This window comes from Scyliorhinus torazame, chromosome 1 (genome assembly GCF_047496885.1).
Source record: "Scyliorhinus torazame isolate Kashiwa2021f chromosome 1, sScyTor2.1, whole genome shotgun sequence".
Classification (NCBI taxonomy): domain Eukaryota; kingdom Metazoa; phylum Chordata; class Chondrichthyes; order Carcharhiniformes; family Scyliorhinidae; genus Scyliorhinus; species Scyliorhinus torazame.
Genome location: NC_092707.1, coordinates 183,860,281 through 183,872,706, shown reverse-complemented (window position 1 = coordinate 183,872,706; position 12,426 = coordinate 183,860,281). Strand labels below are relative to the sequence as shown.

The 12,426-nt window shown below is 44.3% G+C and overlaps 1 protein-coding gene across 5 annotated transcripts in view; it reads right to left on the bottom strand.

Annotated features, from left to right (window-relative positions):
* The window catches only part of LOC140418151 (zinc finger MYM-type protein 4-like), a 397,827-nt gene that overhangs the window by 148,634 nt on the left and 236,767 nt on the right, over window positions 1–12,426 (bottom strand). For all 5 annotated transcript variants that reach the window (XM_072501573.1, XM_072501589.1, XM_072501581.1 and 2 more), the window contains one exon: window positions 9,179–9,239. In XM_072501573.1, the coding sequence (XP_072357674.1) occupies window positions 9,179–9,239 (61 nt within the window). The remainder of the gene's footprint in view (window positions 1–9,178; window positions 9,240–12,426) is intronic.

Below are 12,426 nucleotides of genomic sequence, written 5' to 3'. Positions count from 1 at the left end.
AATGTGAAAGCCGACGCACTGGCTAAAGCAAGTTCCAGACATGGATACTGTTGCACACCCCCCGAAGGCGCACCAGTGAGTGCAGTTCAGGTCTCAAAGGATCTAGTCGAGGCCCAGAAGCAGGACAGCAATCTCAGGGAGATTGTGAACGGAAAATATCCAGCTCCCTATGAGAGGTTCAAAAATGCACTGACCACACAGGACGGTGTGGTGTTAACATAAAGACACCCTTTATGTGGTTCCTGAACAGGACAGGAATCAACAGATTTGTTTATTCCATGACGGTCATGGACATCAGGGAATCGATCCCACTACAGCCCATCTCAAGCAGCTTTGTTGGTGGCCGAATTTAAAGGACGACGTAAACCAAAATAATCCGGACAGATATGCCAAAAAGGCTCAAATTAGTCACACCCGACCCATTAATGGCCCCTGGACTAACCTCCAGATCGATTTTATAGGACCATTGCCCCCTTGCAGGAATGGCTATAAATATGTACTTGTGGTAATTGACACATTTACGAAATGGGTGGAAGCATTCCCAGCCCGCACAAACACTGCAAAAACCACAGCCAAGATTTTAACCCACCACATTTTTACAAGATGGGGACTCCCCCGTAGCATTGAATCAGACCAAGGTTCCCATTTTACGGGACGTCCTCACGATATTTGGCATCACCCAAAAATTCCACATAGCATACCACCCACAGTCGAGTGGTATCGTGGAGCGCATGAATCGGACCCTAAAATCCACCCTCAGAAAAATGGTCCAGCAGAACAACACCACTTGGGACTCAGTCCTCCCTTTTGCGCTGATGTTTTTGGGCAACACAATTTCTACATCCACAGGTTACACCCCACACACCCTCATGACCGGACGCCCCATGAAAGGCACAGAATATTTGTTCGGTTTAGACTTGACCAGCCCCGAAGTGACGGTCCTCACACACGAGAAAGCAGTAGAACAATTAATGGAAAATGTTAAAACGGCTCAGCTAGCAGCCGCAGTAAAATTGGGCACCAGAAAGAAACAGAGCAAGGCTTGTTTCGACAAGACAGTGCATGCGACTGAGTACAGTATAGGACAGCCAAGTTATGCTCTCTGTATATAACCCCAGCACATTCCTGTCACCAAAATACTCGGGTCCATACTCCATTGCGGACAAAGTAAGCCCTTCCGTGTATAAAATAAAGTACCCCAACGGTAGGACTGCGTGGTTCCATATAAACCAGCTGAAGGCATATGGAACACAGTCGAACCACGCACACCACGTCATGCTCGACGCAGCACACCACACCCCGCCCACAGCCAACGTAACCCTACCAACCCCCACCACATCCAGCCCAGCCACGGACTCGACCTCGACTCCACTCCCAAAATATACACTCCGCCCCGGAACGCCCACAGACTGACAGCAGCAGAGACAGCGACTGTGACTCGGACGATAGCCACAGCACGCCTCCCTACTTTCCCCACGCAACAGGACCCACACCCAGCGATTCCAACTACGATCCAAGTGATCCCTTCACGATCACTTTCCTAAACAAACCCCACCACCGACCACCAAACCACACTGCCGACCCCGATTTTGTCCCCACACAACTGGACACCAACTACTGGCACCGAGATAACGCGTTCCGACTCGTCCGCAACGACGAGAGCGACCCCACCTCACACCATGCAGCCCTTTCAGCCCTGATACACTCAAGAGTTTGGCACCCGGGAGAAGATGACAACCTTGGGTCTGACTCCCAAACCAAGAACCCCTTTGCGACCCTGTTCGCAACCGAGAACTGAGGTGTCCAGAAGATGTTTTAAAAGGAACTGCTTGGGGGTAGTGGCGTCCTTTCTGATGGAACCTGCAGAATGTTTTATGTTGCTTGTAAGTTTGTTAAATGTTGTATGTCCGACAGGAGAATTTTTTTTCTCACTGCCCCACGCCTACTCGGCCGAAACCTCGGAGGACTTGCCTACAGACTCACTATTGCCGGACACTAGTTCAGCAGAAACCTCTGAGAGCTTGTCTGCAGAGACTGGTTAAGGAACCAGACGCCCGTTCGTAACTGCCCTTCTGGTTCGAAGGAAAGAACCACTACGGCAGCCCCACCACGATGACTACATTTCTTGCCCGTTCTTGTCGGTTGCTCAGGCAGTGGAGAAACGGCTTGGGACCCACCCTGCCTGGGGACCCATCCTGCCTGGGAACCCCCCCCCCCCCCCCCTCCCCCCTCCCCCCCTCTGGTCAACTATGCTCGGGTAGGAGACACGGCATTGGTAGCCGTCCTACCCGGGGACTCCATCCAACTCTTACCCGTCGCGGCCCATACGCACCTCATTTTGGCACTTTTCGTTCAAAAAGTTTTTGTTCTGTTTTAGGTAACCCTTAGGTTGCCAACCACATGCTATTTACATCCTGAAACATTTGGATGGTAAATTGCGCAGTCTGCGATACGGCTCGCACTGGTTCATTATTGGGAAGTGTGTCTTGTCCTAAAATTCTGTTTTTGAAAAAAAAATGAGGGAGTCACATTTAGTGACCAATTATAAAGGGAGTAATTGGCACTCCAAGACAGACACACTATCGTACGAGATATTAAACAAAGATAGTTACAGACACTATCAGAACTCCATTCTTACGTTTTATTGTAAATAAAGAAATGTAAAGAACTGTTCATGAGCAAATTGCACGATCCTGAGCTTGACTGCCAAGCCAGGAAGACTGATCTATAAACTGCTATGATTTTGTTTGTATGGTTGAGGAAGTTAGAATAATGAAATGTTTAAGCGAGTGTAGTGTATTAAGAATAGTTAGAGGTTCCCAGTTTATTGTTTTGTAATGCATGTCCCTGTTTGACATAGCGTCCTTAGAATTGTTAGTTGAAATGTTTTTTTGCATAGTTATGGTCAGTGTAGAGGCCATGAAGGAAGTTCCCCCCCCTCCCCAGGTCAGGGAATGGAAAGCAACATAGTTATGTGATCCTTCACGTTTCGCGTTAGGATCACAAGGACGGAATGTAGCCACTTAAAATGGCCAATTCCCGATTTAAAATGGCGAACGACAAAGGCTGATGGGAAAGTCAGCCAACAGGACAAAAACGAGCAGCTGCAGGTTGGCTATGTATTTACCTCTGGAAAGGCCAGACAAGGTCGATACCAGCAACCATCAGCATAACAAAACACCAGCCATCTGCATACTAATGAGCAATCCCCGGGAACAATAAGCAACATTTAGACACACAAAGCAAAACCAGACTCTTCGGCGCCAGCAGGAGCCTACACAAAAGGTGGTGAACGACCACCCCAAGACCGCCCATCGATCAGGGAACCGCTCCAGCATTGGAGAAAATCGAACCCAGCGATTGGGACAAAGTCCAATCACTTGGGACCAGGTACAGGGTCTGCCCCAAAAGGCGGGAAGCCCCTGGGGACTATAAGAATTGAGCCCCAAGTTCAAGGCGCTCTCTCTTCTAGCTCTCGTCACTCTTCAGCATCCGATCGAACTTGTAAGTCTTACTTCAACGCTCGCTACGAGATAGGCGCTCCTAGCTATCAATCTGTACCAACTTCGAATCCCGCAGGCTCAGAACCCGAACGAAAGGCCATTTGTTTCCCTGACCTGGTGGGCCAGTTCCAAGTTAAGTATAGGCCTGTTAGTTGTAAGAAGTAGCTTAGACGTAGAATTTATGCATGAGTAGTGATTACTGTGTATAATAAATGTGCTTTGATTTAAATCTTACTAATCGGTGTATTGGATTCTTGATCATTACTCGGACTTGAACCACGTGGCGGTATCATAAAGATACCTGGCGACTCAAGAGCAAAGGTAATAAAACAGAGCAATTAAACGAAGGCAAAATCAGCAACAGAGCAGAGGGTTAAAACTGCGAGATTAGCAGTAGAAATGACAGATGATTATGAATTAGTTCATAAATCAAGGCTTGGTTTCTGACATCAGTTTCAGCCGGTGAGGGATAGAAACTGGGGACATGTGAAATACTCAAGTAGTAAAGGTAAAGGTGATCTGATGGGATGAATTATTAAGTTACCTTCAAGAGGAAAAACAAACTGACCTGAAAGAGTTATTGATATCACATGGGCAAGTTTGTAGAGATAAATTGGGAAGTACTAAAATGGCTATACATGACGTAGATGTGGGAAATGCTGTTCCTATCAAACAACATCCATATAGACTCAACCCTTTAAAATTGACATTAGGTTACATTCAATATATTTGGATTTGCAGAAATCAACAGACCAGCTGTGTTTCTTCCTGCAGCTCTCAGCAAAACAGACACTCCCAGCTGCCTTCTCAAACTGAAACTCAAAAAAGCAGAAGTGAGCTCAGCTATCCCCACCCTCTGACATCACTTCAGTAATATGATCAGCTCCATTTCTTAAAGGTACATTGCTTAAACATCCATTTCTTAAAGGTACTCTCACATGACAACATCAAGAAAAGCATACAGCTCTCAATCTATCTCCCTGTGGGAGAATTAAGGACTCAGCATCAGACAGATTCAAAATTCAACTCCTCACTCCATAGTTTCTCCACTAAAACTGCCTCTAAAGCTTTTCCAAATGTCTCTGCATTCTTTGGCTCCACCCATCAATTACCTCATTGACCAAGCTGAAACACAAATTACCTCTACAGGCTGCAAAGCATATTAACTCCCCAGGGACAGGGGCAGCACGGTGGTGCAGTGGTTAGCACTGTTGCCTCACAGCGTTGAGGACCCGGGTTCAATCCCGGCCCCAACTGTCCGGGTCCAGAGTTTGCATTTTCTCCCAGTGTCTTCGGGGGTCTCACCCCCACAACCCAAAAAGATGTGTAGGATAGATGAATTGCCAATGCAAAATCCCCCTTAATTGGAAGAAAAATGAATTGGTACTCTAAATTTATTTTAAAACTCCCCAGGGACTTTCCCAGTCAAACCAGTCCATTAGTTCAGACTGAAAAACACATTCCTTTGTCAATTCCACCTTCTGGTTGCTAACTCCCAGGGACTTTCCCAGTCAAACCACAGTCCATTAGTTCAGGCTGAAAAACATGCTCCTTTATCAATTTCACATTCTGGCTGCTACAATAATAACAAAATCACTGCTCTATTCTCAGAGACCTGCTTCAAGACCAGGATCTGTTCAAAGACTGCTTTGCAGCTTCTCGTTTTTCTTTGTGTTTTATCCACAGCAAATGTTACTATAAATAACTGTAAAACCAATTTAAAAAGTTTTTTTTTAAAAAAGGAGTGGAATGAGATATATTTTATGATGGAAATCCTGGGAGGCTTGGAAGCTCAGCTCAGTCAAATAGGATGCTGAGGTTGAGAACAGTCAACCCTAATACGGGACAGTGGACCAGAAACAGGGTTAGCATTGGAAGCCAGAGTATGAAGTAAAATTGCATCCATTTGCAGAGGCTAACCTGCACATGGACTGTGCAAGGATTTTCACGTTGCTTTGCGTTCACCCAGTTTCTAGGGAACATTATTATGACATTTGCAGCAAGGGCCAAAAACTATGACTATTCCTAGAGTTTAAGTGGAGGGAACTATGATCTATCCAGGAAAGACTTTTTGACAGGAGTTGACAACACAGAGAAAGCACACAGGTTGAGAGAAGCAGTGGCGATGGGGAGGTGGGTGCTGTCAGCATATAGGTGAAACATGGTTGAGCTCACTGCACCAGGGACCCGGGTTCTATGGGTGCCTGTCTATGGACTTTACATCTTCTCCCAGTGTCTGTGCAGGTTTCTTCTAGGTGCTCCAGTTTCCTCCCACAGCCCAAACATGTGCAGGTTAGATGGATTGGGCATGATAAATTGTCCCTTAGAGTCCAAAGGTGTGGGGTTGAGGGGATGGGGTGAGGGAGTGGGCCTGGATGGCAAGCTCTTTCAGATGGTTCATGCATACTTGATGCGCCAAATGGAGTCTTTCTACACTGTAGGGATTCTAATAATAATCTTTATTGTCACAAGTAGGGTTACATGACATTGCAATGAAGTTACTGTGAAAAGCCCCTAGTCGCCACACTCCAGCACCTGTTCGGGTACACAGGGAGAATTCAAAATGTCAAAATTATCTAACAAGCACGTCTTTCAGGACTTGTGGAAGGAAACAGGAGCGATCCGAGGAAACCCACAAAGACACAGGGAGAACGTGCAGACTCCGCACAGATAGTTGACCCAAGCCAGGAATCGAACCTGGGACACTGGCGCTGTGAAGCAACAGTGCTAATCACTGTGCTACCGTGCTGCCCAATTCCATGACGTCAAGTGTTGAGATGGTTTATTGAAGGAATCAAGGTTAAACACGTAGAGTCCATGCAACAGTGTGAATGAAAGAGAAGCCAAAACATTTAAATGAAGCCCAAATTAGAACGTCTTTACTCTCAATGAGTTTCCATTGTCTTAGACAGGACAATGATGATCATGATTCAAATTAGAAATTTACAAAGGGAAAGGAACAAATAAGTGCACAATTTAGAGGCACAGTTCAAGTTCACAGCCCATTCACAATTGCTTTTACATTGATATTGGTTAAATAAGAAATTCATTTTCTAAATTAAAACTAACAAATTAAGCTCTGCAAAGCAATTAGTCCGGCAACAAACCAAGTTGCACAGATCAATATTGGTGAGATTTTTACAGTTAAGAAATTATAAACTGCTGCAGGAGCAATAGCCCTGGTGACAGATAGCAGAATGGAGGCAGCTAATGGTAACATGCAGCACCATATCGACTGAGAAATCCTAAATCTCCTCAAATTCTTAAGCAAAAAATATTCTCTAAAATGCCAGTTTGTAATGTAATTATTATTTTTAAAAAGCACAAACTACTGGCATCCAAACAGACAATAATTTGAATCCGGTTCCAAGGAATGCCAATAAATACTTTCAGAAGTCCACTCACTGTTGGCAAGACTTGGTAGACTTTTCAGAAACAAATCTGAGCAGCTATTCATAAATTTGGTCAATTTTTGATGGTTCTCCAACACTTTCCTTCCCTTCTCACATTTTTTTCTTCAGAAAGGCAAAGAAAGCTCTAAGTGATGTTGAAGTTTCAAGTTTAAATTGCTGTCAAGTAAAAACTGTAACAAGAATGTTTCTTCTCAGCAAGGATTTGAGTTAGCAGGCTCGATCATACTTCAATTACCAAATGGCTTGTTTGTCTCATTTCAAACAGTACGAGAGCGTCTCAGCGCCTCTTAGCACCCAGAGAAAATATCCTCACAGCTTCAGATTTTCCAGAAGTCAATCGATAAATTCATTCCTCACTTTTGCTATGATCCTCAGAGACCAAGAAATGAATCCCCACAACATTAACGGAAAGAAAACCACTGGACAGGATTTCACTTATTAAAACTTCTGCTGTCACAAACAAAAGTGAGCAAAATTCAAGCATTAATTAACAGACCAAGTTTTTCAAACAAGAGGTAAATTTAATTTTAAATGGCAAATACAACAGAGGTATCTCGCCTGCTGCATTGTTCCAGTGAAGCCCAGCGGAACCTGAAGGAACTGCACCTCACCTTCCGATTAGGCACGTCACAGCCTCCTGGATTTAACAGAGTTCAACAACTTCAGATTGTGAACTCTCTCTTCCACCTTCACCCCATTTTTATTTCCATCAATTTATTTTCATTTCTTCCAGCGATCTGCTTTTCCCTCACCATTATCTCTCCCCACCCCCAACCCACCCACCCCCCCCGCCCCCAACCTCCCCGCCCACCCCCCCCCCCACCCCCAACCTCCCCCCCCCCCCCCCCCAACCCAGGCCACCTGCTCGCTGTTCCTATTTGTCCTTTGACACACTGCTTACCGTTGTTCTGCTATTACCACATTCTGATCTCTAAATGTGCCACTATCAGCACCCTTCTCAGCCTTGATCATCCCATTTATATTGCCTTTGTCTTTCTGTCCATTACATCTTTGTCAGTCTCCCTTCTACCCAGCCCCACTGTTCCATGCCCCCCCAATAACAGTATAAATCTGTTCTATTTCCAGTTCTCTCCAGCTTTGACAGAATTGTCCAGACTCAAAATGTTAGCTCCCTTCTCTCTCTTCACAGATGCTGTCACACTTGTTTTCTGTTTGTTTCAGATTCCAGCATCCACAGTAATTTGCCTTTATCTACAAAGATATTATCTTGTGTAGTTACAAGCAGTCACCTTGCTTCCCACACAAATGTGGAACCATGTGCTATCTCAGCCTTTTCAACTCCGCCCCATTTTGTTGGATTCTTCACTTCCCATCCAATCGTTTTGGCTTTGAGTCACAAATGCCAGCAGCCATATTCCATATGAAGTCCTCAAACACTTACTACCAACAAGGCACCCATCGTTGTACCTTTTGTCATTCGAGTAACAACACTTCTGATGGCACCGAAACCCCAGACTCCACCCAAATCCTTTAAATGGGCTCTGGCAACACAGAAACAGCAGCAATGGGTTTGGCCAATCCACCTTGCCCTTCCTATCTTCTGCTCTTTCCAAGTGTGGAACACACAGTATGGTCTATTCTCAGAACTGCTTCAACACACCAGGACCTATTCAAAGACTGCCGAACTGTTCCATTTAGAGAGAACATTGCTTGTTTCCTCTTTACGCAGATTTTCAGTCTGGCTGACCCAACCCCAGTGCAATTAGCTATGTATTTACCCGTGGCATCCAGGGTGGTCATGCCCATGGCAACCTCAGGTCACATGGGAATTTCTTGTACCTAATGTCATAATAATGAAATCAATTGTCCCCTTTTCAGAATATTATCCCAGCCTACTTTGGGACTTGGCACAAGAAGAAAATACATGATTCACAAAACACGAGTCATCATACAGTTGGAGTAGAATTTTCAAATTAAAAATCCATTCGGCACCCAGATGTCCCCTCCACTATCCTCTTACACTCAAAACAAGCAATGCCACAGGCATTTTACAAATGTTAAATAAAATGTTTTACACTGAAGATCAAGTTCCATACAAATTAAAAGTGTCCAATCAGTATCCCACACAGTGTATCTGGTATGGGTATTTCCAGCTATATACTAAACCATAGTTTCTTAGGTTTCATATGGCAAAATTATCAATTTTGCAATGATCTGCTGACGCTTTAATCTTACTGCAGAATCTCCATAAATGGAGTTTTAACCTTTGTCCAAATGCAACACAAAAAATAAGGTACTTACTAGCATCGCCATCTTCTTCCCATGTACCAGGAGAAGCAGTATTGCCAAGATATTCATCATCCTGCAAGCAGAAGTCATAAAAATATTGGAATGCAAAAACTGACATGTAAGCACTGAATACAACTGTACTTTGTTTCACTTCTGGCCAGGAGAAACTACCCTCCTGAAATCATTCTTAAAAATCAGTTATTTTAATAAGTTTTATAAATAGCATGTTAGTGTATTAAGCATATATGTATTGTAGTCCAGCATGTAATGCACATACCTTGCAAGTGTCAGTCTTGTTTGCTGGAACACCCTCAGTCACCTCTCTCATCAGCTCAAGGTTATTCAAACATACATAGAAATGTTGATTAAAAAGAAACATAGAAAATAGGTGGAGTAGGCCATTCGGCCCTCCGAGCCTGCATTTAATATGATCATGGCTGATCATGCAATCCAATATCCCGCTTTCGCTCCACGCCCCTTGGATACCTTGAGCCGCAAGAGCCACGTACAGCTCCCTCTTGAATATATCCAACGCACTGGCCCCAACTACTTTCTGTGGTAGAGAATTCCACAAGTTTGCAACTGTCTGAGAGAAGTTGTTCTTCCTCATCTCAGTCCTGAATGACTTACCCCTAACTCTTAGGATGTGACCCCTAGTATTGGACGTCCCCAACATCGGGAACATTCTTCCCGCATCTAGCCAGACAAGCCCCAATAGGATTTTATGTTTCTCTGAGATGCCCTCTCATTCTTCTAAACTTCAGTGAGTACAAGCACAGTCAATCCAATCTTTCTTCATATGTCAGTCCTGCAATCCCAGAAATTAGTCTGGTAAACCTTCGCTGGACACCCTCAATAGCAAGAATGTCCTTCCTCAAACTAGGGGACCAAAACTGCATACAGTACTCTAGGTGTGGCCTCACCAAGGCCCTGTATAACTGCAGCAGGACATCCCTACTCCTATACTCAATCTTCTCGTTATGAAGACCAGCATGCCATTAGCTTTCATCACTGCCTGCAGGACCTGCATGCCAACCTTCAACAACTGTTCCACCATGACATCTAGGTCTTGTTGCACTTCCCCTTTTCCTAAACTGCCACCATTCAGATAATAATCTGCCTTCCTGTTTTTGCCAAAGTGGATAACCGCACATTTACCCACATTATATTACATTTGCCAAGTATTTGCCCACTCAGCCAGCCAATCCAAGTCACCCTGCAGCCTCCTTACAGCACATAGTCACCCAGCTTACTGTTGTCTACAAATTTGGAGATATTACATGCAATTCCTTCATTCATGTATATTGTGAACAGCTGGAGTCCCAGCACTGAACCCTGCGGTACCCACTAGTCCCTACTTGCCATCCTGAAAAGGACCCGTTTATTCCCACTCTCTGCTTCCAATCTGCCAACCAATTCTCTACCCATGTCAATATGTTATCACCAATACCATGAGCTTTAATTTTGCTCACTTGCTCTCGTGTGGGACCTTGTCAAAAGCCTTTTGGAAGTCCAGATACACAACACCACTTGTTCACTCTTCTCTACTCTACTGGTCACATCCTCAAAAAATTCTAGGAGATTTGTCAAGCATGATTTCCCTTTAGTGAATCCATGCTGTCTTGGACCGATCCTTCTCCACTTTTCAAATATTCAGTTATTTCATCCTTAATTGACTCCAGCGTTTTCCCCACCACCGATGTCAGGCTAACCGGTCCATAGTTCCCCATTTTCTCTCTCCCTCCTTTTATATAAAGTGGGGTTACATTAGCTACCCTCCAATCCATTGGAAGTCTTCCAGTGTCTATAGATGCTGGAAAATGATCACCAATGTGTCCACTATTTCCAGGGCCACTTCCTTAACTACTCTGAGATGCAGAACATCAGGCCCTGGGGACTTATTGGGTTTTAATCCCATCAATTTCCCCAATACAATTTGCTGACTAATAAGGATTTCCTTCAGTTCCTCCTTCATGCTAGACCCTCTGCCCCCTAGTATTTCTGGAAGCTTAATTGTGTCCTCCTTAGTGAAGACAGATCCAAAGTATTTGTTCAACTGGTCTGCCATCTCTTTGTTGCCCATTATGAATTCACCTAATTCTAACTTTAAGGGACCTACAGTCTTCACCAGTCTTTTTCTCTTCACATATCTATAGAAGCTTTTGCAGTCAGTTGTTATCTTTTCTGCAAGCTTACTTTCATGTTCTATTTTCCCCTTCTGAATTAAACCTTTGTCCTCCTCTGCTGAATTTTAAATTTCTCCCAGTCCTCAGGCTTGCTGCTTTTTCTGAACAATTTATATGCCTCCTCATTAACCCTGATTTCCCTAGTTAGCCATGGTTGAGCCACCTTCCCAGTCTTAAGTCTTGCGCCAGACTGTAATGTACAATTGTTGAAGTTCATCCATGTGTTCTTTAAATGACTGCCATTGCCCATCAACCTCTTCAGTATCATTTGCCAGCTTATCCTGGCCAATGCACATCTCATAACATCAAAGGTAGCTTTCTTTAAGTTCAGGACCTTGTCTCAGACTGAACTGTGTCACACTCCATCTTAATGAAGAATTCGACCATATTATGGTCACTCTTCCCTGGAGGATCTTGCACCACAACATTGCTAATTAATCCTCTTTCATTGCACAATTTCCAGTCTCGGATGGCCTGCTCTCTAGTTGGTTCCCCGACATATTGATTGAGAGAACCATCCCTTATACATTCCAGGAAATTCTCCTCCATCGCATTGCCCCCAGTTTGATTAGCCCAATCAATATGCAGATAATAATCTTTATTAGTGTCACAAGTAGGCTTACATTAACACTGCAATGAAGTTACTGTGAAAAAACCCTCGTTGCCATACTACGGCGCCTGTTCGGATACAGAGAGAGAATTCAGAATGTCCAATTCACCCAACAAACACATCTTTCGGGACTTGTGGGAGAAAACGGGAGCATCTGGAGGAAACCCACGCAGACATGGAGAACATGCAGACTCCACACAGTGACCCATGCCGGGAATCAAACCCGGGTCCCTGGCACTGTGGAGCAACAGTGCTAACCACAGTGCTACCGGGCCACCATGTACCCATGTTGCAGTGTAATATAACAGAGGCACTAACAGGACCCACAGAAATGCAATTATTAAAGACACACTGTTTATACAGGCTTTCCTAAGGCAAAACAGCAAGTCTGTCCAAAATAAAACAAAACTAACATCCAAGTTAATAATAAGACACAGGATCATAGAATTATTACAGTGCAAAAG